The 25,652-nt window shown below is 43.1% G+C and overlaps 1 protein-coding gene and 1 long non-coding RNA gene across 3 annotated transcripts in view; one reads left to right on the top strand and one right to left on the bottom strand.

Moving 5' to 3' along the window:
* The window catches only part of TGFA (transforming growth factor alpha), a 101,991-nt gene extending 95,306 nt beyond the window's left edge, over positions 1-6,685 (bottom strand). The window contains exon 1 of one of the 2 annotated variants that reach the window (XM_017522019.2): positions 6,395-6,685. In XM_017522019.2, the coding sequence (XP_017377508.1) occupies positions 6,395-6,434 (40 nt within the window). In that variant the 5' untranslated portion in view covers positions 6,435-6,685. The remainder of the gene's footprint in view (positions 1-6,394) is intronic. The other variant, XM_017522020.2, reaches the window with a different exon arrangement.
* LOC119470127 lies at positions 1,534-25,398 on the top strand. Its single transcript, XR_005198998.1, has 3 exons — positions 1,534-6,061; positions 23,926-24,047; positions 24,461-25,398. It is a non-coding gene; the product is annotated as an uncharacterized LOC119470127 (long non-coding RNA).
* Positions 25,399-25,652: the final 254 nt, after the last annotated feature.

Here is a 25,652-nt window from a genome sequence, read left to right as displayed (position 1 = left end):
GAGCTGTTCCTATTCTACCATCTTTGATCTGGCCACAGGGGTAGAGTTTCACCATGTTACCCAGGCTGGTCTTGAATTCCTGGGCTCAAGTGATCGCCTGCCTCAGCCTCCCCAAAGGGCTAGGATTACAGGTGTGAGCCACCTTGCCTAGCCAGAGAACATTTTAATGGCTAAATCTTTTAAATAGCTACACAGTAAATCATTGCACTGACATAGAAAAATAATGTATTTTAAAAATCTCCTTAAATTATTATAGGAGTGTGGTACTAGCAACTTGTTCTTACAAACAATTCAACAGTCACCATCTTCTACATATTTCTTTGCACATGTCAACATGTATTTATGGAGGATATGCAAAAAACTGGAATTGATGACTCAGAAGTTATGCCCACTTAAAATTTGTAGCTATTCTGACTTTAAAAAAAGTTGTATCAGCTAATATTCCCAACAACAATGTGGATTATTCATAATAGTGACAAATAGGAAAACTCTATATGGTCAAAGTGCTTCAAAATTCGTTATAATATATGTAGTCAAGGGAATATTTCCCAGCCACTAGTAATGTTATACATGAATGTTTAATGACACAAAAAATGTTTGTTGGCTGGGCGTGGTGGCTCATGCCTGTAATCCCAGCACTTTGGGAGGCTGAGGCAGGTGGATTACCTGAGGTCAGGAGTTCAAGACCAGCCTAGCCAACATGAAGAAACCCTGTTTCTACTGACAACACAAAAATTGAACCCGGGAGGCAGAGGTTGCAGTGAGCCGAGATGGTGCTACTGCACTCTAGCCTGGGCAACAGGGTGAGACTCCAGCTCAAAAACAAACAAACAAACAAAAACTGTTATGATTAAGTTACAAAAATAAGTACATTAAACAGTGTGAACCCACTGGAATTCATATATGCTTTTAAAGCATAGACACATACTATCTATATAATAGTATACTATAAAGAATAGATCCATCAGATTCTAAAACAAAATGTTAATCAGTTATCTTTCAGAGGTGGAATTATAGGTCAGTACAACACTCTCTTACACTTGTCTTAATTTTCCAAGTGTTCTAGAGAAAAATGTTTTTGCAATTGTGAAGACATTAAGTTATAACCTATTTTTTTTAAAACAATAAAACACCATTCTGAAGACTACCAGCATTAGTGATGCAAGACTTTATATGCAACCACCCTTGATTGTCATAATAAAGAATTTTCCAGGATTAACATTAACACCACCAAGTGTTTGCCAACTGAGTACCTCAGAGTATCCTGCACGGAGTCCCCAAGAGGTTATCAAATACTTACTGGTCCCTGCTGAGGCTTGGCCTGTGCTCAGAGGTGCCAAACACAGAGACGAAGAGGAAGAAGCCCTCAAGCTGGTAGAGGAGCCAGGTTCAGCACCAACCAACATTAATCCAAACCAGAACATAGAAAGTCCAGGGCACTGCTACCAGGGTTCCCAGCCAGAAAAGTTAACACATTCCAAGATGAAAACAGGCAAAGCAATGGCAGCCTGCTTGTTGCATAAAGGGGTTCTGTCTTGAGGAAACCCTAACCAGCAGCAAATACTTCAAGGGTACAAACATGAAGGCATAGAGAACGGAAAGCCTTTCACGGTAATGGGACAACAACAGCAACAAAAATTAAAGCCAAGACTGCTGGGGATAGAATTCACCTGACTAGGGGAGCAACTCCATGTGAAACAAATTTGCTTCCTCTGACTTACAGCACCAGCAAAATACATTCAATTCCATCTCAATAAACTTCCAACTTTTTCTAGGCCCAGGTAGCAACTATTTATTCCTGAAGTCATACGCAGTACAACAAATCTTTTAACAGAATTTACAATTTTACCCAGTTTTTACCTGGATTTTTAGTGTTCTTCTAAGGGGAATGTGCCTCTAAGAGATGGTTTTGGTAGTCTAAAGTTCTGGCTTGAGTCTATGAAAGATTTTTATAGTTGACATTTCATAGGGGGAAGAAAAGGCTAAACAAAACCAAAAGCCACCGTAAAAGTTTCCCAATCTTCCTCTATCTAGGTGCAATCTTAAACATATTAGCTCTTCAGCAGAGAACTATGTTCATATTTTTTAATTAGGTGATTAAAAATATTTGAAATGGCAGCAAAACAATGGCCAGCTTTTGGCAATCCAAAGGGAAAAAAGGAAAAGGTGACATGATTAGCATTGGTAAGCTTAAGTTTAATCACATGGGATCATTAACATTTTCCATGGATAAAGAACAAGAACCCTTACAATTAAAAGGTCTCAGCAAGAGTGCCAACTCTGTCCTGGTCAGCAAGACAGGCCTTAGACGCTCCTTTAATCATAGCTTGTAAATTCACAGTGGCATTTACAAACGTCAGAACGTACTTTAGGTAAAATGCAATTGGTTCAGCCAGAAGTTTCCCTAACAGCAACTGACTGAAGAGCAGTGGTTCTCCCAGGGTCCCTTCTGCCCTCTTCCCACCAGCAATATAAGCCACACCTGGGAGCTTGTTAGACATGCAAACCTCCCACCCACAGAATCACAATTGCAGTGGAGGGGGCCTGGCAATCCGTTTTAAACAACCCTCCAGATAATTCTGATTTAAGGCCAGCTGTAGAAGATATTACAGAGATTTTGAGTGTGACACCAAGCACAAGATGCCTAATTCAGGATGTACAAGCCATTTTCATTTCCCTTAACCAAATCTCCTCTTCCCATTGCCCATCCCTTTTAGAGGGCCATGCAAAGAGTAGGACCTTGTTCAAGACACACTTTGAAAAGGTCCTTAGATAGGCCTAATGGAAAAGGCATCTATTTTTCATATGTTACCACAGTAACAGTAACAAGAAGCATCATTTATTCCTATAAGAAAAGTCCCCTTTGCAGGGGACATTGAGTATTTACAGAAAGATCACTTTATCCTGAGGAACTCAAAATTTGGAAAAGCAAATATGGAAAACTTGGCCTCTAAGACATCCATGTACACCTTTACAGGCCACGTTCTAAACGAACACTCCCTAATTACAGCTGCCCAATACGGAAAACATGTGTCCTAGGAAAACCTCCACCGTCTACTCTGAAAGACATCATGTTCACGTAATAGAGAAAAAAAAAGTCTTATTTCAGTTCCTGTACTGGTCCCTCAGTCTTGACTTAAACAGGGAAGGTGATCTATTTCACCTCTGCCCATCCTTAATGCTACTTCGGGTCCTGTGACATCCTTCTTTAGGTCCACATTCAGTCGTTACTTATGGGAGTTGCAATAAAAATAATAAAGCTTATCTCTGGATTATAAAACTATTTTCATATCATAAAATCAATTGCATTTTGTGTGCAGTCCGTGTTTTTAGTTTACAAATAGATCCCATATTTCCCGTCTCATTTGAGTCTTACAGCAGCCTGTGAGCTGAACACAGTTTTATTATTCCCACTTTACAGATGAGAAAACTGGAACTTAGTGCTAACCTCAACAAACAACTGATCACTGGATATTACAGAGGAGATACAAATGCTTTGCATAAAAAATTAAAGCATTCATGATGTCTAAAAGAACCTCCACATTTGCTTGAATTTGTCATCAGCCAAATAGTATTCATCAGAAATTACCTAAGTAGGTTTCTAGGTTGGGTGATATTTTTCTAAGGAATGGTAAATAGCATGGAGATGAAATAAATGAGAACCTACAAACTCTCCCAGTTATACAACTCACATAACCTGCAATGATGTCTGAAATTCTATGGTGCTCAAAGTAACAACAATGGAGATGCTGAAAAGATTAAGCTCTTACTCATACCAGGCACTCTTCTGCACACATTAAATATATTCAACAACCCTATTAATATCCCCATTTTGGAGGTGAGGAAAACAAGGCACAGAAAAGCTAAGTAACTTGCCCAAGATCACACATGTTGCTTGGTGAACACAGAGGAGGAAATGCAACTGGAAGTGCCAAGCCCCTGTGTGGTCTGCCTGCCAGTGATGGAAACCTGACATGGGAGGGCAGCTACCACAAGAACATGGGTTATGTTTCCAGTGTTGCCATTTGGGCAACAGTCTTCACATTTGCTTACTGGAAACATTAATCAATGCTGAGGTTCCAAGTAACCAAACATTAACTGAGACTCCTAACAGCCAGTTCCTTCTCAGAGTGTCCCCAACAAAGGTTTCCTAGATCTTGGGTAGCAATGGAACGCTGGTGGATTCTCCTGGAACTGCCTTCAACTAAGAAAAATCAGAGGGGAAAGCAGCTTTGGAGGAAACGTGCAAAGTAAAGCTGTATGTGGGAGGCAGCAGTTCTAGTAAATGTACAGAACTCAAGGCTCTGATTTTTCTTTTAAAGACATATAAATAAAAAGGAGTCCTCACTGGTATAAATTACTCCTGCCTTTTTTTTTCTCCACTGTTTTCAACTGCTCACATTTTGGAACTGTGCGAGCCAGCTTTTACATAATGATCAATCTTTCAAAGTTTATACATCATCTTCTTAAGGAAGAAAACAAATATCAAGCTGAAAAGAACATTCAGGCAAAGGAGAAAAATTACATGATAAATAAATGCAGTCTTCGTGGGCAAGTATACTGTGATGGGAGTGTGGGGTGTAGGGACAACTTTCCAACACTTACTCAAATGTGCTTATCTTCCTCATTTCCTGCCTCTAATTTTTACCGAATAACCGCCTTGAGATCCCAGGAATTCAAAAGGAAACCCAATTTAACACCAAGTTCCAGGGTATTCCACATAATCTCTCTTTAAGGCAAAGTCCCAAAACCGAGAGATGGGACTATAATGACCACAAGTTAGGTAACATTTCACATTCACATTCCTTCCACATTCTTTGACAATCCTGGTCCAACTACTTACTGTGGACCCTGTGTGCTTTACTTTCTTCTGCTATATAATGAGGATAATATTAATACCTTCTCTCAGGTTGGTGTGAAAACTGCATGAATTAGCAAATGTAAAGCACTTGGAACTGTGTCTGACACAAAGTGCTGAATAGCGTCAGCTGTTATTACTACTACTTACTACTATTATTTACAAAAACATTGCAACGGATAATTATATCCAGGAAGCTTCCATTGTATTAGTAACATTTTACTGCTTTTTCTAAAATTGAAATCAGAGCAGCAGTCAATACATGGAAACAGAAAAGGTATAATTCTTCAAAAAAGTGAAGGAAAAGCTTCCCATATCCCCATACCCATGACACCTGCTGGTGAGTTTCAGGTAAGGGTGTAGCTGGGAGCATCCGGTTCCACAGCTGCCTTGTATTTCTCTTAGAGGATGCCTCCCCTTCTGCTGCGGTTTTTAATCAGCGTTTCCAGGGCAGGGTTGCAGGCGGGGCCGCGAACCCCCTGAAGTTGTACACGGAGCTGGGTGAGGCTGCGGCTCTGGGCATTTCGGGGGAGGGGTTCCATGGCTTTCCACAAAATCTAACCACCCGGTAGCGAGCCACGTGCTATCCAGGGTTAAACTCCAGGCATATTGAGCGAACACTTCATGGAAGACTGTAGCAATAACCGGGACACCTGCGCTGTTAATCAGCTATCTCAACACCAGAGAGACCCGGCAGCACAAGGGGGAAGAGCTGGCCCGGAGGCGCGCGGCGCTGCGCCCTCATCGCGCCCAGACAGATCTGTGAACTTCGCCGCTGGAGAACGCACCGCTCCGCAGGCCCGACCCGGGAGAGGGGTTTCACTTCCCCTCCCCTTCTTCATCCTTCCTTCATTTCCAAGAACAAACTCAAAGGAAACTGGCAGCTCAAGGTCTAGGGTTTCACTCCTGCCCTCGGCTGACACCAAAACCACTTCTCCCAGGGAAATTAATTAAAAGAATCATTAATCCGCACAAAAATCCAAAACCTACCCCAAAACTCAACAGCTCTGAAAGGAGATTGAGGGCGCCTTTGCGGATCGCGAACATCTCCTCTGCTGGTCGCTGGGGCTTAGGGGGTGAGCAAGGGGGCGCCACAGGGGCGCAGGCAAGACCCCGCCAGAGGGTCGGACGCCTGCCCCGGTTCCGAGGCAGCCGGGTCTACACGCCAGCGACGCCGGCGGAGCCGGGCTTGGAGGCGGCCAGGTAAGCAGGTAGGTGTGGGCATTTGTCTGAGCAGACAGCCGCGGCGGATTAAAGTTCAAGCTGGTTCACACTCCGCTTCCCTCCCCTTCCCAGGCGTTCTCACGCACGGCCCAGGCAGCCACTTTCCCCGGGAAGCCTGGGCGCTCGTCCGGACAGTCTCCTCTTTGTCATCCTTAATGACTCCCCTTCCCTCCCAGGCGCCAACCCATTGAGACAATTCGCCTGTCTCCCCTCTCCCAGGCGGGCTCATAAACCCCCGGAAAGGAGAACTCGGGGAGCCAAGGGAAGCAGGGTGTCGCGGGGCGCAGGGGGCGCCGCAGGTGGCGTACGTACCCAGCGCGAACAGGGCGAGCTGTCCAGCCGAGGGGACCATTGTACGTGCGGGCGGGCGGGCGGGCAGCAGGCGCTGCAGCCTCCTGCCCTACCTGCAGTGCCCGAGTGGCGGAGCGGCGCCGCGGTGCGGGGGAAAAAGGCGCTGGCGAGGAAGGGCCTGCCCCCGGCGCGGGCGGGCGGAGGGAGGACCGAGCGCCTCTCTGCTGGCACTCGCCCTGCAGCGCTGCCCGCCGGGCGGAAATAGGGAGGCGGCTACCGTCACCTCCTCGCCACTCGGCGACCGGGGCACAGCTGACCCCCTCCCGCCCCGACGGGGGTGCCCCCCTGAGGGCACAGAGGGTGGGGGTTTGGGGAAAGGGGCGGGGACGCCGAGCGCACTGAGCTGGGCGCGGGCGGCGGGGCTGGGCGGGGCGACCTGGGATCCCGGAGCTTGGCGGCGCGAGCCGGGCACCCGGGCCCGGGAAAAGGCAGGAAGCGCCTGACTTGAGACACCACCCCCGATTGCCAGCGCCGTGCGGCCACGGACTCCCAGCGTGCGGAGTCGGCGCCAGCCGCGCGGCCGGAGCGTCCTGGGCCGCAGTGGCGGCTTCCAGGCTCTAGGCGGCGGAGCGGAGCCGCCCGGGCGCCCGTTACCTGCACCGAGGGGCCGCTCCCGGAAAGGGGCGAGTTTCGCCGGCCAGGAAAGGGACCTGCGAGTTTCGCCGACTTGGGTCATGGAAAGTGCTCCCCCGAATCGATGAAGAATTTGTTAAACCAGGTTTCCCACCTGTGCCCCATCCTCATCAGTTCTGGCAGCGCTGCCGCCTTACCTCCCAGGCAGGCCACATCGTTAACGTCAGGCTTCGTACTTGGGGCTGATAAAAAGATGGGTCTCTGTCGATGTCGAATCTGGTTATACAGCACCACCAGCTGAGGCCAAGAGCCTGCTAGCGTGTCACCAAGTGTACCCCAAAAGAGGGGTGTGTGGGCCCAAGTCACCTGGGTGGTCCTTTCAGGATTTGTGGTTCTGAGGTGGCCCCTAGTGCTCGAATTTGGGGAGGTGGAGGGGATAGAGGGAAGACATTCTGGGTGAAGAGTGGAAGATCCATAGCGACAGTACACCCGGGAGAGCCATATTCTCCAGGTACCTGGAGCTCACGCACTGACCCTCTTCTCCTGCCTCCTCTGACCTAGCTGCTCCGGATAGATCCACTTTCCTTGGAGGTGGAGGTGGGGAGCGTTGGGCCTGGAATCTCTTGCTGTTTACTTGGCGGGAGGTTCAGACACTCAGGATTGACTTTTGCCCAGTTTGTTTCATGTAAGTAGAGCAGCCTAGTTTCAAGAAGGAAGCACCAGGCTCAACATTTGGGCAGGAAGCACCAGTGTAAATCATACCTTCAATACATTTATTTGTCGGAGCCTACTTTGTTCTTTTAGGGTAAGCCTTTTCCTTGGTCCACACCACGCAGGTACAAAGCAAACATGCACTTCCTTAAGCAGGTTGTCCCTGACTCCCACTTCCTTCAGGTTGATCTTGAACTGCTCTGGTGGTTTCCCTGTCTCCTCCCTAAAGTAGCCTGCCTTGGCTACAGAAGGGGAGGAATCAGGGGTTCCCCCACTCTTCTCCTGTTCCCCAGGACTGGAGAATGGATCTGTCTCCTTGCTTCCTCCTAGAACATGCACATCAAGCTCACTGTGACTGAGGGATGGCTGCCCAGCCGGCTGAGAGTCATGTTCAGCAGCTTCTGCTTCTCTGCCCCCAGCCCCAAAGTCAGAGGTGGGGGAAAGTAGCAGAATCAAGCCAAGGAGCTTGTTTCCTTCATGATTGGAAAATATTTTAAATCAAGAGGTAACTTGCAGGCCAGGTGCAGTGGCTCACACCTGTAATCCTAGCACTGTGGGAGGCTGAGATGGGTGGATTGCTTGAGCTCAGGAGTTTGAGACCAGCCTGGGCAACATGGTGAAATCCTAGCTCTACTAAAAATACAAAAAATTAGTCAGACATAGGGCATGTGCCTGTAGTCCCAGCTACTTGGGAGGCTGAGGCGCGAGAATCGCTTGAACCTGGGAATTGGAGGTTGCAGTGAGCCAAGATTGTGCCACTGCATTCCAGCCTGGGTGACAGAGCAAGACTCTGTCTCAAAAAAAAGAAAAAGAAAAAGAGAGATAATTTGCCTTCCTGCAAACTAAAGAGTATCCAAATTAAAGTACATTCTAATGCTTGAAAATCATTAATTCCCCCTCCAGGATTTTCAAAAGCTGGTCCATATCTGCAGTTTCATAACCTTCCAATTCATTCAAGTCAAACAGGTAATCAGGGCTTGAGTATTTTTTTTTTTAACTTAAAGATCATTTTTTGCTAAACTGAATTGAAATGATTTTTGAACATTTAGTCATAGAACAAGGAGGAAACCTAATATCCTAAATTGCTGATGCTCCAGCTTTTGCATTTTATATATCTCATTTAATCCTCACAACAACTTTATGAGATAGATCTTGTTTTACAAGAGAACAATCAAGGCTGAGTGAATATAGTAACTTACCCAGAATTACGCAGCCAACAAGGGGCAGAGCTCGATTTTGAAAGCAGAACGAGCTGGTTCCAAGCCTCATGTGCTGGCTTCTATGCTATGCTGCCTCAGTTTCCACATTTTTAATAAGGCTAATGCTTAACTCATTGAGTTGATATGAGTACTAAATACATACCTAGTACAATGTTTGACATCAACAAAACTACCTGTTATTTAAAAGAAAACTCCCTCAGTGGACACACCTTTCCCATCTCTTAGTTCCTTAGCACTATCTTTATGTTATCATTTTCATATCGGTTCCTTTGTTTGAGCTTCTGGGTGTACATGCACGTACAAACCTCTTCCTATGGGAAATATTTTCACAGGTAAATCAGGAGCTATGAAGCTGTTTTTCAGCCTATGGTGTGAAATAAATTAGAAAAAAAAAAATGGACAGAATGCAATTTAGAGCAAAGCAATCATTTTTCCCAAAGGGTGGTGTGACATTTTGTATTGGACCACCTTACTCTCTGAGCCGAGTGAAATTCCAGCTGTAACCCCTTGAAACTGTGTGGAGACTCAGGTGTGCTCCTTTACCTACAGACACTGCACCTGTCTTGTTTGGCCACTGCAGCTCCTGTTTCTCTGCATGTGGAGCCTGATGGTTATGTGGGCTTCCCACTAAGAATCTGCCCGGACTGCCTTTGCACAAACTTGCTGCAGCTGGCCTTGAGCTCTGTATAATCTCTTCTGTGAGAAGCCAATCACAGCCTCTCCTCCCTGTGCAAACAAGAGAACTGTGTTATGTTCTACTGAGAGCCAATAAAACCCCCTGTCAGTTTTCCCTTTCCTTTCTTCTACATGCTTATTATAGAGGGTATGTTTAAAGAGCTCCCTTCTTCACTGTGATCAGCCTCCCCTTCCTTCCTGATTCATTTGTGGAAGTAATTGTGGGGCTGTGAGCACCAGAGCCTTCCCTGAATGATTCAGGCCAGCCAAGCTTACTGTTTTAGATCAGCAGTTACCCAAGATACTGGGAAGTGAACAGCCCAGACATTCTTGAGAGGAAGCACAGCCATGGGCCCAGCATTGAAGGAATTACAATTTTTACAGTCAAGCCCCAGGGAGCAGTGACTGGGGCCGGCTTCAGGTGGCTGCAGGACCTTCCTGAGTGACAGCAGCAGACAGCTGGGCTTAGAGGGAAAACAGGAAGGGGGAATGGTACAGTGGGAGGGCAAAGGAGAAGATGTCATCTGTATATGAGAAAGAGAGAGAGAGAAGTTTTATTAAGGACTCTGGAGAACTGTGTTTAGGGAGAATGAGAAGATTTTAATGTGTTAAGGGATTTTGAAAAAGAAATCTATTGTCTAAATATCAGCTCCCTCTGGGGACTCAGCTATTAGTGTGTTCCTTATCTCTTGCCAAAGGAAAAAGTAGGAAACCTTATGCTGGGCTCATTTTTACAGTTTTCATCACCAGTGTAATGGGCAAGGTAAGACGAGATAAGAGGCATTTACTTTGTTTTCAGCTATCTGGGTGATTTTCATTGCCAGTATTGTCCAAAGACCGGTCTGACCTTCTGCTTAACATCTTCCATCCCCCAGCTCTCAGGGCTAGCTTTGGAATGCACACTGAAGTCGAAAATTAAGCTTGAATCTTTCCTTTCCAGAGGGGATTTCACAGAATGGCTCTAAAGCCCAGTATTGAAGTCTGCAGGTTGGTGTTCCACTAGTGGTCCACACAGCTCCTTGAAACTGTCAAGGCACTAGTCAGAGACTCTAGGAATCAGGGTCACCAGGTGGCTGCCACACGAAAGTCATTATATAGTTTGTGAACTTCCCAGACGACAGGATGCAGTAGCGGTACCCACAGGATTCAGCACAGCCGCTGTGAAGCCATTCCGTTAAACATGCTTGGAGGCAGGAGAACTCTGCATTCTATTCTGTCCTCCTGTTTTTGCTACTGTTCCCAGCAGTCTCAGCCAAACAGCCATACCCTTCTGGAGGCTGGGAAGATTGCCCCAGGGTCCTCAGGAGTGCCCCTGGGAAAGTCCTAAATCAAGCGCCCAGAAATCCTTAGGCAAATACACTTAGTGATGTTGATGGAAACAGGGTAGGGATGATCAACAGAAGCAAAAGACGGATAGGAGGAAGAAAACGTGAAGAACTGAGGAAAGAGAAATCAACTATAGAGAGCTGAAAAGGTGGCTTAATAGTTTATTTTTCAGTGATGGGTCAGTCTGCCTGACTGCCTGATAAACTCAAGAGATTCTCTCCAAGCTCAGAGGAAAAGGGTGAAAAAAAATGGAGAGAGCTAAAGGATGAGACAAAGTGAGAAAATCCAAAATACAAATGGAGCACTCAGAAAGAAAGCAGAGAGCTGATAGAGGAGAAACTTCTTGTATCCCCCAACAGGAGGGACTAGTGATGGGGAGAGGGCGTTATGTATCCCATAGGTCTATAAGGTAGAGTGGGTCTTGTTTAAAGAGACCATGAAAGGTGCAAGGATAAACTTCCATTCTGTGACAGACATCCAAACCCTCACACTGAACTTCTCATCCCCCCCCCACCCCCCGCTTCCAAACTCCCATTGAAGAACCAAAAGAAAATAATGTTAGGGGAAAATCTATGTCATTGTTCAAAACGGAAAGAAGAATTCCACCCACATGCCAGACGTTTTAAGGAATTTCTGTAAGACTTAATGCAGATGAGACTGGTTTGAGAGAAGGATTTGACAACCTTCAATTCGCCTCAGAGAAAAGCCTCTCCAGGGAAGGACCCCCGCCCCCAACCCCAGACACAGTAATGCTCCCAAGTTGGTAGTGACAAGAGCTGCAGGCAAAAACAAACCACAGAGGCTGGGCGTGGTGACTCACGCCTGTAATTGCAGCACTTTGGGAGGTCGAGGCAGGTGGATCACCTGAGGTCAGAGTTCAAGACCAGCCTGGCCAACACAATGAAACCCCAACTCTGCTAAAACTTAAAAAAAAATTACCCAGGTGTGGTGGTAGGTGCCTGTAATCCCTAACCAGGAGGCTGAGGCAGGAGAAGCTCTTGAACCTGGAAGGCGGACGTTGTGGTGAGCCAAGCTTGTGCCTCTGCACTCCAGCCTGGGCAACAGAACATGACTCTGTCTCAAAAATAAAATAACATAGAAAACTCATGTGGGGCAAATCTCCAACCTCTTGAAACATTTAGAAAGCGCCCAGGTACTGGGGTGCATACAGAGCAGGGATCCCACTGAGGGGCCTACATTTGGTGCTTGGCACAGAGAAAACATTGCTGGGTTGTGCGGGGTGGGTGTAGTGGTGAAGGCAGCCACACAAGCTCCTTGCTGGCTTTATGTGTCTACATATAAAGGAATCCACAGAAAATATTCCAACATGTGGGGAAAAGAAACTCTTCAATATGAAGGTGAAACTCTGCTCTCTTGGGGGCCCCCACAGAGCACCACTGGCTCTTAACAGTTTTCTTTCATCTCTTTATTCCACGTGTCCATTGCAAGCCTGTTAAGTTCCAGGCACTGGGTTAGGCACTAGGTATCCAACAGTGGACAAGTGAGGGGTTTTCTGTTTTGTGGAGCTACTCAAGCAAAAGAACCAGGTTACCTCCAAAGTTAAAAAAAATCGTAATTGACATTGACATTTGACATAATTGCCAAAGTCAACAAAGCAATATCCATGGAATTTTGAAGGGAAATGATTGTGACCCAAAACTCTGTTTCTTGCTAACATATTTCAGACAATCTATTAAAAAGGAAACCATTTATGTACCACTCCAAAGGAAAACAAAAGAATCCACAGAAAATATTCCAGCCAAGCAAATAAACTCAATGATGTAAAAAATAAAAAAAGTCAGTGAATGATGACAGCAGTAAAATTTAATGCTGAACCTAACTCCTGATTTTTAATATGTTGTACTGCTCACTGTAGGTTGTCAATAGGATGGACATTTTCCTTTCCTTCCTGCTAACAGAATTCCAATTTTGTTTGGTCAGCAGTGTGCCTCAGCCCACAGGAGGAGGTAAGACAATCCCTTGGCCATTGCTGATGGGGGCAGGCACATGACTGAATCCAGCCAATGAAATGTCAGGGGGAGTCTCCCGTTAGGCTTTTGGGCAGGCAGCAAGGTAGCTTGACGTTCTGCCTCGAAGTTGGTTGTCTAAAGAGGAAATATCTGGAGTGTGGCATCCATGTTGTGATTCTGAGGAGGAGGCCAACGGAATCTGAGAGATGCCCACCTTGACACTGAGGAGCTAGCTGCTGAACCAGTCCTAGACCTGTTTCTTTCACACGTTTCTATGTGAGATAATTACATATCCATAATGTCTGAGCTGTGGAAGAGAGTTTTAAAATAAAACATACACATGGATTAGGAGTGGGGATTAAATCATAATAAATTTGAAGTCCAGTATTATTATTGTAGAAACTGGGAGGACAGGGTGGCATAGAAGGGAAGTAAAAATGTTCTCGGTGTTTTCTTTCCTTCCTTTTTTTTCTGAGATGGAGTCTCGCTTTATCTCACCCAGGCTGGAGTTCAATGGTGTGATCTCGGCTCACTGCAACCTCCACCTTGTGAGTTCAAGTGATTCTCCCACCTCAGCCTTCCAAGTAGCTGAAATTACAGGCATGAACCACCATGCCCGGTTTATTTTTCTATTTTTGGTAGAGTTAGGGTTTCACTATGTTGGTTAGGCTGGTCTCAAATTCCTGACCTCAGGTGATCTGCCCACCTCAGACTCCCAAAGTGCTGAAATTACAGGTGTAAGCCGCCATACCAGGCTCATCTTTCATTGAAGAGAATTGATAGCTACTGTGAAATCTATCCTCTGAAAGAGAAATTTAAAATTTATTTTAAAAGTTAAGGGTAACTAGTAATAGAATAAAAACAGAATTTATCCAAATTTCTAAAAGAACAAAGAGAGTGAGCAAGAGAGGTTGTGTGTAATATTAATGTAGCAGGAAGAAAGAATAAGTAAAATCCCAAGACAGAAAAGCCAGTTAGCATATATAATATGATCAGATGGTAGAAGCAAGCACAAATATATCTGTGTTCCTATTCATCATGTATAGGTTTAATTCCTCCTTTAAAATACAAATTCTGACTAAAGGCTTATAAGAAACACATCCAATAGTGATTTTATTTTTCATTATATTTATCATTATTAAGCAAAAACGATTGCTCAGTAAATGCAAACCAAATAAAACCTGGGGAGGTGATACAATTAGAAGAAAACTAAAATTTATAACAAAAAAGAAATTAATATACACACAGTATCATTTTCGTCAAAACTGTTAGAAGTATGGCCAGGCAAGGTGGCTCATGCCTGTAATCCCAGCACTTTGGGAGACCTAGGCGGGCAGATCACGAGGTCAAGAGATCGAGACCATCTTTGCCAACATGGTGAAACAGATCTCTACTAAAAATACAAAAATTTGCTGGGCGTGGTGGCATGTGCCTGTGGTCCCAGCTGCTTGGGAGGCTGAGGCAGGAGAATCACATGGACCCAGAAGGCAGAGGTTTCGGTGAGCCGAGGTCATGCCATTGCATTCCAGCTTGGGCAACAGAGTGAGAGACTGCCTCAAAATAAATAAATAAATAAATAAAATAAAACTGTAAGAAATATAAGAAAAACTAAAAGATAAATTATAATTCCTTTATATTGGTAGACTGTAACATTAATGGCCCCCAATGAAGCAAACTTCCCGTTACCCCTGTCCTTGTGTAGTCCCCTCCCACATGGACTGTGGGTTTGGCCATGTGACTTACTTTGGTTGATGGGATGTGGGTAAAGAATGATGCATGCAGAGACTTCATAAACTCCTGTGCCTTAGGGCCTGAGGTCTTGGAATGTTTCTGCATCATAAGCAGCTGCCAATCCAGTCTACTAGAGGCTGATGAGGGGCCGCATAGAGCAGAAACCAGCCCCTATTAGTGAACCCAGCCCCCACCCCACCTACCAGTTGGCTTTGGCTGTAACAGTGAACCTGGTCAACCCACAGAATTGTGAGAAATAATCACATGCCATTGTTTTAAGCCACTAAATTTTAGCAGGGCTTGTTACGCAGCAGTAAGTACTGACTACACTTTGTCAAACCCGAGCATCTCTTTCTGTCAGTTGCTCCTCAAAAGAAAAGAAATTAAGTGAAGTTATTATTAATTTGAATAATTTGTCCAATATAACTAATACATAAAAATCAAAATTTTCTTCTCTGTAAATAAATATTCCTTTCAAGTATCTTTAGAAGATTTTTTAAGAAATGATCTGGCCAGCATGGTGGCTCACGCCTGTAATCTCAGCACTTTGGGAGGCAGAGGTGGGCGGATCACCTGAGGTCAGGAGTTTGAGACCACCCTGGCCAGCATGGTGAAACCCTGTCTCTACTAAAAATACAAAAAATTAGCTGAATGTGGTGGTGCATGCCTGTAATCCCAGCTTCTTGGGAGGCTAAGGCATGAGAATTGCCTGAACCAGGAGGCAGAGGTTGCAGTGAGCCGAGATCGTGTCATTGCACTCCAGCTTGGGCAACAAGAGCAAAACTCCATCTCAAAAGAAAAAAAAATAGATCATATGCCAACCCTCAGAATCTTAAGTAATTCTAAGAAAACACTTTTTAGGTTATAGCCATTGACTATAATACAATTAAATTAGAACTTAATAACAAAAGGACAACTTAAAGATTCAATCAATTGGAAATAAAATTTTTTTATTGGATCAAAGAGAAAATTTATGCTACAAAATGGTTATGAAAGCAAATTAAGACATTTGGGATTCAGTTATATGCAAAGAGACATTTGTAGATACAAATTTTCTTTTACTATCAAGAAACAGAACCACTAAAGTAACAGTGTAACTGAAATGGGAAGGAAAAAGCAATAATGTAAATTTAAGGAAGGCAAAAATATGGGGATACAATTAAAGCATACATGAGTGAATTTAAAAATTGGAAAAGAAATGCAAAAGCATTTTGAAAATAATAAAGCCCTGACACGACTAATCATGAAAAGCAGTGAGAACATTTAAAATGTGCAGTGCTGGGAATGGGAAGTGGCATAGAAAAGATATTTTAGTTATAAGAAAATGTATAATTTTATGTTAATGAATTTCAAAATTTTATTAAAATTAATAAATTTTCCAGGAAAATATAATTGCCAAATTGACTCAAGAACTAGAAAACTTGAAAAGACTAATAATCAAAGAAGAAAGGGAAATGTTGTTAAATAATTTCTCTATAAAAAAAGGCCTGTTCCATAGAATTATACCATGGATTTCTTTTCCCTCAAGAAATTTAATATTCTTGCTGTTTAAAATATTCCAGAACATTAAAAAAGAATGAAAATGGTTCCAATTCAGTTTTTGAAACTAAAGTAATCCTGATACCCCAAACTAACTAAATTAGCAAAAACGAAAAGCAAAAAAGAAAACAAAAGACTGATCTGACTTAAACTCTTAGATGAAAAAAGGTAAATAAAATGCTAGCAAATCAAAACTAAAATGTTATTAAAAACAATACACTATAATCAAGTAGTTTGTTCTAGTAATTCAGATAGGTTTCATTAATATAAATAATTACATCTTAAAATGTAATTTTAAGTGGCTAGAAAACGTCTTTGTTAACTAGAAATAGAGTATTTCATTTATTTAAAGAATACAACATTTTCCATACAATTTGATTTGGTGGTGAAGAATCTTAAGGTTTCTTGATACTGAGTACCTTTATCCATTCTTTCCCCCCTTCAAATAAGGTATTATTTGAAATAATACTTTTATCATATGGCAAATTCTTTAATATTCTTGGTTACACCCTCCCAGGGTTTATATTCTGTATTAATTATTTGTCTATCTCTGCTCCCTCGGACTACTTCACACTGTTTTGCATTAGTTTAACTTTATAATGTGTTCTTATGGCTATTTTATCACACACACACACACACACTTCCCTACAGAAAAGTTTTACCAATTAACATTACCAAAACCTGGCAGAGACCCAACAAGAAAAGAAAACTTCAGGCCAATATCCACGATGAACATACATGCAAAAATCTTCAATAAAATACTGGCAAACCGACTGCAACAGCACATCAAAAAGCTTATCCATCATGATCAAGTAGGCTTCATTCCAGGGATGCAAGGCTGGTTCAACATACACAAGTCTGTAAACGTAATCCACCACAAAAACAGAACCAAAGACAAAAGCCACATGATCATCTCAATAGATGCAGAGAAGGCCTTAGACAAAATTCAACAGCTCTTTATGCTAAAAACTGTCAGTAAACTAGGTATTGACAGAATGTATCTCAAAATAATAAAAGCGATTTTAGACAAACTCACAGCCAATATCATACTGAATGGGCAAAAACTGGAAGCATTCCCTTTGAAATCCGGCACTAGACAAGGATACCCTCTCTCACCACTCCTATTCAATATAGTATTAGAAGTTCTAGCCAGAGCAATCAGGCAAGAAACAGAAATAAAGGGTATTCAATTAGGAAAGAGGAAGTTGAATTGTCTCTATTTGCAGATGACATGATTGTATATTTAGAAGACCCCATCGTCTCAGCCTAAAATCTCCTCAAGCTGGTGAGCAACTTCAGTAAAGTCTCAGGATACAAAATCAATGTGCAAAAATTACAAGCATTCCTATACACCAATAACAGACTTAAAGAGAGCCAAATCAAGAACAAACTGCCATTCACAATTGCTACAAAGAGAATAAAATACCTAGGAATACAACTAACAAAGAATGTAAAGGACCTCTTCAAAGAGAACTACAAACCACTGCTCAATGAAATAAGAGAGGACACAAACAGATAGAGAAACATTCCATGTTCATGGTTAGAAAGAATCAATATCGTGAAAATGGCCATACTGCCCAAAGTAACTTATAGATTCAATGCTATCCCCATCAAGCTACCAATGACCTTCTTCACAGAACTGGAAAATAACACCCTAAACTTCATATGGAACCAAAAGAGAGCCTGTATAGCCAAGTCAATTCTAAGCAAAAAGAACAAAGCTGGAGACATCACACTACCTGACTTCAAACTATACTACAAGGCTACAGTAATCAAAACAGCATGGTACTGGGACCAAAACAGATATATAGACCAGTGGAACAGAACAGAGGCCTCAGAGGCAATGCCACACATCTACAACCATCTGATCTTTGACAAACCTCACAAAAACAAGCAATGGGGAAAGGATTCCCTGTTTAATAAATGGTGTTGGGAAAACTGGCTAGCCATGTGCAGAAAGCAGAAACTGGACCCCTTCCTGACACCTTACACTAAAATTAACTCCAGATGGATTAAAGACTTAAACCTAAGATCCAGCACCATAAAAACTCTAGAAGAAAATCTAGGCAAAATCATTCAGGACATAGGCACAGGCAAGGACTTCATGACCAAAACACCGAAAGCATTGGCAACAAAAGCCAAAATAAACAAATGGGACCTAATCAAACTCCACAGCTTCTGCACAGCAAAAGAAACAGTAATTAGAGTGAATCGGCAACCAACAGAATGGGAAAAAATGTTTGCAATCTACCCATCTGACAAGGGCTGATATCCAGAATTTACAAAGAACTAAAACAGATTTACAAGAAAAAAACAAGCCCATTCAAAAGTGGGCAAAGGATATGAACAGACACTTTACAAAAGAAGACATACATGAGGTCAACAAACATATGAAAAAATGCTCATCATCACTGGTCATTAAAGAAATGCAAATCAAAACATTGAGATACCATCTCACGCCAGTTAGAATGGCAATCATTAAAAAATCTGGAGACAACAGATGGTGGAGAGGAGGTGGAGAAATAGGAACACTTTTACACTGTTGGTGGGAGTGTAAATTAGTTCAACCATTGTGGAAGACAGTGTGGTGATTCCTCAAGGACATAGAAATAGAAATTCCATTTGACCCAGCAATCCCATTACTGGGTATATATCCAAAGGATTATGTCTATTATAAGGACATGTGCACATGAATGTTCACTGCAGCACTGTTTACAATAGCAAAGACTTGGAACCAACCCAAATGCCCATTGATGATAGACTGGACAGGGAAAATGTGACACATATACACCATGGAATACTATGCAGCCATCAAAAACGATGAGTTTGTGTCCTTTGTAGGGACATGGATGAACCTGGAAACCATCATTCTCAGCAAACTGACATAAGAACAGAAAATCAAACACTGCATGTTCTCACTCATAGGTGGGTGTTGAACAATGAGAACACATGGACACAGGATGGAAGCATCACATACTGAGGTCTGTGGGTGGGGGGAACTAGGGAAGGGACAGTGGGGGGTGGGGAGTTGGGGAGGGATAACATGGGGAGAAATGCCAGATATAGGTAATGGGGCTGGACACAGCAAACCACATTGCCATGTATGTATCTATGCAACAATCTTGCATGTTCTTCACATGTACCCCAAAACCTCAAATGCAATAAAATAAATTAAAAAATCATTTCTACTACCTATGTGGTAGGCTGTTTCCAACATTGGGCATTCTCCCCCAACACTCAAGCCAAGTTAATATGAATTATTGATTCTTTGGGTTACCTACACCTTCAGAATCTGATGAAAACTATGAACTGTTTTGCCTGCTACTCCCATATATATTTATATTTATATCCATGTCCCTCTATACCAAATTGCACATATTATTATAAGTGTTAAAGACTCTCCGAAGTTTATGATGCATCCCAGATTAATAACATCTGCAGTAAGTATTCATCTATACTTATTCTAGGATATTTACATTTTACATTTTTAGCTCTTTAATTCAATAGAAATTTATTTTGATGACTATTTATAATATATTCCTAAAAATGTACAATTTTTGTCCCTCTCCCATAAATATGTTATTTACATACATAGAGAAACAGACAGAAAGCTACAGATACAGCAAAATGTTTCAATACTACGGTGGTTAAATTGAGTGACTCTTTGTCTATTCTTCTCTGCTTTTCTTCTTTTTTTTTTTACACCACCACTTGTCAGCAGAGCTTTTTTTAATTTAAATTATCCACAATGAATATATTTCACTTTTGTAATAAGAAACAGATTAATTTCCTTCAGAAGGAAAGGCGGTGACAATGGTTTGGTTGGTTACAGAGCTATAGGGAATAAGAGTTAGGAGAGTTTCTCTTCCTTTGTGGGTACAGATGATGAGGGGGTCGTGGAGAGTGAAGTTTGAACATCAACTGTTTGCACTGCTGCACCAGGGCAGGCTGGAATCAGAGGCTGTCTGGGCCAATCTCACTGCCTGAACACAGGCGCCTCAGTGTGAACCGGGCCTGTGATGGGCCGATACTGCTCATTCCTGGAACAAGGGCCCTGTGTCTTCCACTGTCCAACACAAAGGACAGAGGTCCCCTGTTTACTTTGGATTAGAAGTGAAGGACAGCAACAACATTTGAGGTTTTCCTCTTTTCAGTTTCTTACAAAAAAACAAGTTGTAGTAAGTCAGCGATTTTTTTTGGCATCTTCCATGAATAAAATCAATCAGACTAGATTGCTGAAGGAGTCTTAAAGAGCTTCCCTTGTTTACTATGTTTTTTAGATTTATGGCTTAAAGCTTAAGAAGTAGCAGTGACTGACTGGGCCTCTGAATTGTCCATTCATTTCTGAAGAAGTGGGGCATTCCCAATTCCTTGGTCAGCTGGGCCAAGTGACTTTTGATCTTTTGCAATAAGCTCATTCTAGGCTGGAAGTACTCACATAACTATGGAAACACTCTTCCTCTCTTTCATCCAACCTCCCACACTTCAAAATACTCATTTCTTTTTAGATGCTCATTCAAAACCTGCCTCAATTAGACCTGCCAAGGCATAGGGGTTTTTATCAGACATAGAGGTCTTTGAATCATAAAAGTGTAGGTGGTCCCACATCGAAAGACTGTGCCTGAGACTATAGGAAATAAGACCTTGAATACCACGGTGGCAAGGTGGAAACTGCGTGGACTTTTGTGATGTTTGGACCCAAATCTTAGCTCCAGCACTAATGGCTAAGAACAACTTTTTGAACGTTTCTGATTGCCAATTTCCTTACCTGTAAAATGGGGGATATGATAATACCCAGCACACAGAGTCATTATGAAGATCAAATGTGATGATGTGTGTGGAACGGTGTAAGTCACAGCCTGGCACATGCAAACCCCTCGATGCACAGTGGCTGCCATCACTGCTGCGACTTGCAACTGTTGTCACCACACACAGAATAGGCGGTTACAGCATTTGCCCAGTCCAGGAAGACGGGGCTAACCTGGTGTGTGTATAGGACTAGAAAAGTAGTTTGCCAGGACAATAATTTTCTGGTACTGGCTTATTGTTGGGTAACTCGCCTATTATCAGTAATTACCAAAGGAAGTGGATATGGAAATCTTGGGGAAGGGCTTCTGCACTCCATATCTGCCCTTCTCTTCCAGTACTGTGAGACTGAGAACGCACATCTGTGATGAGAGATGCCCCCGACAGGGATGTGATGTGCACATGAATGATACGGAAAGGGGAAAGGGGAACCTGCTAATTTTCATCCATTTTGTCATCTTCTGCCCTGTTAACTCTAACCCATTACTAACATCATCGGGGCAAATATCCAAAGTGACATTTTCTTGTTGTATCCCAGATCCTAAGGGTTCCTCAGTGTGACGGTTAATCTTATATATCAACTTGATGGGGCTAAGGGATGCCCAGATAGCTGTGTGTATCTGTGAGGGTGTTTCTGGAAGAGATTAGCCTTTGAATCGGTAGACAGAGTAAAAATCTGTCCTCATCAATAAAAGTGAGTATCACCCTACCCAACAGGCCTGAATAGTATTAAAAGGTGGAGGAAGGGCAAATTTGCTTCTGACTGAGCTGAGTCATCTGTCTTCTTCTGGTGTTGGACATAGCATTCCTGGTTCTTGGGTCCCCAGACATGAATGGGGGCTTATACCATTGGCCCTCAGTTCTTGGATCTTTGAACTGAGACTGGGACTTACAACCGTGGCTCCCTGGTTCTCAGCACTTAAGGCTTAGACTGGAACTACACCACTGGCTTAGCTGGGATGGCAGATCTGGGACTTCTTAGCCTCAGTAATGGTGGGAGCCAAGCCCTCCTAATTAATCTCTTTCTCGGTATCTCCATAGCCCCTATTGTTCTGTTTCTCTGGAGAACTTTGAGTCATATACTCAGTCAGCCCTTTTGGGGAAGCTATTGACAGCTGAATCTCCAAAGATCTGACACAAGGAATGGAATCACAAGCACCATGGCAGGGCCTTCCCACTTCTTTTCATACCAAGTTTCTATTGGCCAGCAGGAATGCTGAAAGATGAAGTGTAGTAGATTCTCATTTAATGTCATTGATAGGTTCTTGGAAACTGCAACCTTAAGAGAGATGACTTATAACAAAACCAATTTACCATAGGCTAACTGATATAAACAAGAGTTAAGTTCTCACGGCATATTTCTGGTTACAAAAACATCACCAAACTTCTGAATAAAGACCAAAACACTTCTAGTATTAAACATTGAAATAAGTGTGAGCGATATTTACAGTTAAGAAAGATGAATAAAAACAAGTAAGATTATTATTTACCCACTTATTCCAGTTCAGTGGGGCAGGGGTGGCTGGAACCTATCCTGGCAGCTCAGAGCACCAGGCGGGAACCAGACCTGGACAGGACCCCAGCCACCGTAGGGCGCTCATGCATACACCTGCACTCACCCACTGAGGCCCTGTAGACACAACAAGGAACCTGACATGAACGTCTTTGGGATGTGGGAAGGAACTGGAGAGCCTGGAGAAAGTGTGCAGACTCCACTCAGACAGTAGCCCCAGCCAGGAATTGATTTTTTTTCTCATCAACATTATAACAAAATGACAGTGAAGAAAACATTATTTGAGTACCCACTGTGAGCCAACAGATTTTACGATATAGCCAACATCACACGAAGAAAATTCCCTAAACTTAAGTCATTTCTTTATATATCCCATTTTCTGAGTTCCAGTGAAAACAAGCACTTACTCCCCCACAGGCAGATGAGTGATGTTGAGAGCAGAAGTGACTGCTCTGAGAAACTGTCAGAAAACCAGAGTCAGTAAAGTTAGTAACTGATGTGGAGATTCATGCTTGGGGCAGCAGCTGTTTGTTGGGCTCAACGCTCTTTACAACCTCCTGCTGCTTCCTTGCTCTGGGCTGCGTCATCTCTCTCCTTTCCGGCCCACTTGGCCTCACTCTCTTACCGCCTTTTCTTTTCCCTCTTGTCCTCTCTCTTTTCCTATTTCTCACTTTCTCTCTCTGTTTACCAGCAATAGGAGAAACTAAGTGCCCATAAGATTTTTTATTTAATGTCAACGTCCTTGTTTAAAAGTTTTTTTTTTTTTTTTTTTTTTTTTGAGATGGAATCTCGCTCTGTTGCCCAGGCTGGAGTGCAGTGGCACGATCTTGGCTCACTGAAACATCTGCTTCCTGGGTTCAAGCGATTCTCCTGTCTCAGCCTCCTGAGTAGCTGGGATTACAGGCATGCGCCACCACACCTGGCTAATTTTTGTATTTTTAGTAGAGACAGGGTTTCACCATATTGGCCAGGATGGTCTTGAACTCCTTCCTGACTTCCTGATCTGCCTGACTCAGCCTCCCAAAGTGCTGGAATTACAGGCGTGAGCCACTGCACCCGGCCTATTTTAAGAAGTCTTTATGTTGCCATTTTTTCTTGTTTTAATTAAAGACCTAAATTTAGTTGACCTTTATTCAGATGTAATTCATTTAACTTTTTCTCCATTGCATGTGTATGTATTTTAAATTAACAACAATCCTTTGACTCCTATCCTGATCTGAAAGGCATTTTATTCTGCCATTTTATTTCTTACTGTTAGATAACTGGACCTCTAGTGTGTGTGTGTGTGTGTGTGTGTGTGTGTGTGTGTGTGTGTTGTGGGGGGGTGCGTGTGTTTTCTTGCAAGCATTTGTATAAACTTGACAATGTATATTTGCAAATATAGTAGTAAGTAACTCAGCATAATCCAGTTCTTGTCCCTTGACACAGCCTCCACCTATGCTCTGAAACTGCAACCCAGATCTGAGAAAACTGTGTCTACCTGGTCCTTGACTTAGATATCACTAAAGATCTGGCCAGTAGTCCTCTTCCTGATGCCAGACACAAGTCAGGTGAGTAACCTGCTTCTCCAGTTGAGCAGGACCTTGGGATTCCCCTGGATGAGACTCCTGGGTGAGATAGGTCCCCTGATATTACTGTTGGATCACACTGAATGAGATAACCAAAATTTCCTTCTCACGGTGCCACTTACGAAGGGCTTCTGAATAATTATCTGTTTGATCCTTACACCAACCCTGGGAGGTGAAGCTGCTAATGTCATCCCAATTTAAAGATATGAAAACTGAGACAAAAACGAGGTAACTTGTCTAGGGTCATACAGCCAGGAAATGTCAGCATGAGAATTGGAACCCTGGCCTTCTGAACTGCAGATCCAGGGCCTGGCACAGAGTGGACCCAGGAAACGTTTCTTCCTCCCATCACACTTGCCATGAGCTAAAGAAAAGTCAGCACTTCTGTCTTGTAGGACCAGCTCTCCAGAGAAGGACATCCCCACCACCAGGACCCTTGCAAAGAGGAATGAAAGACCCAGTCCTGTTGTGATGTTCATTAGTCAGATCTTGGAGCTCTCCTGGCCTCTTTGGATATCCCCTGTCAGCTCAACTGATGAGACTTTATGTACCACTGCATGAAAAACAAAAGGGAATCTCTTATTTCTCACACGGGATAACAGCTGATAGTCATTACCACAATATAATAGACATGTTAGTGGCCAGGTTCATGTAAGGACTAAGCAGCCCCATGAATCACGTAAGACTGGCTACTCCTGGGACGCTCCTCTCTGGTTTTCTAGGTAGCAGAGAGGGAAAGCTAAATAGTAGTTTCTAATAACAACTGGGAAGGCTTTTTCTTTTTAAATAACAGTGGAGTTGGCATAAAGCTTGGAACCAAGTGTAGAGAAGGTAAAGTATACGTAGAAGGGCTGTGACGAACATAAAACTTGGCTGCGTTCTTTGTGAAGGCTCAAACTTGGGAAGGTTAAATACCAAACTTTTTTCATTTGTTCTGTATTTTGATTCTGAAAAGAAAGCTGACTTTGCCCATTTATGATTTTTAAATCTTGGGGACAAGGAGAAGAAAGGGACAATTTTTAAAAAACTGTTTGAAAACATTACGGCTGAAAGAAGCTACGTAGGAGCTGGGTAGAGAACGTAGTGACTAAGAGAACAGGGAATGACCAGCATGCCCCCTGTGGGAGGGGCTCTACCCGTGCCCCTTTTCACATACGGGAATCTTGACACCAAACATGTTCTCACACGCATGGTGGTGTGAATGATTTGAAGGAATTCACAGTTAGTACAAAGAAGAATCTGGAACATGTTTAATGATTTATCCCTGGAGATCATAATAAACAATGTAAAACCTGGGAGACATCTCTGAATTCCCTGGCTCTTGCAGAATTCAGCTGGGCAGTAAGAACCAGTACTGTGCCCTTGGGAATGTCTCTAGAAGTTCTAGGAAGATAAGAGATATGTAGACATGAGACTTGGTTGAGGCGACCCTACTCACCAGCTATGCTCCCAATCAAAATGCCATCCTTCTAATTCTATTAGAATTATTCCCACACTTACATTCTCAGAAGTGCATGCATGTGCACGTGTGCGTGTATGCGCGTGCGCGCGCACGCGCACACACACACACACACACACACACACACA

This window comes from Cebus imitator, unplaced genomic scaffold, assembly GCF_001604975.1.
Source record: "Cebus imitator isolate Cc_AM_T3 unplaced genomic scaffold, Cebus_imitator-1.0 Scaffold23, whole genome shotgun sequence".
Classification (NCBI taxonomy): Eukaryota; Metazoa; Chordata; class Mammalia; order Primates; family Cebidae; genus Cebus; species Cebus imitator.
Note: the sequence above shows the minus strand (reverse complement) of the source record. Positions and strands in the feature narration are given on the sequence as shown.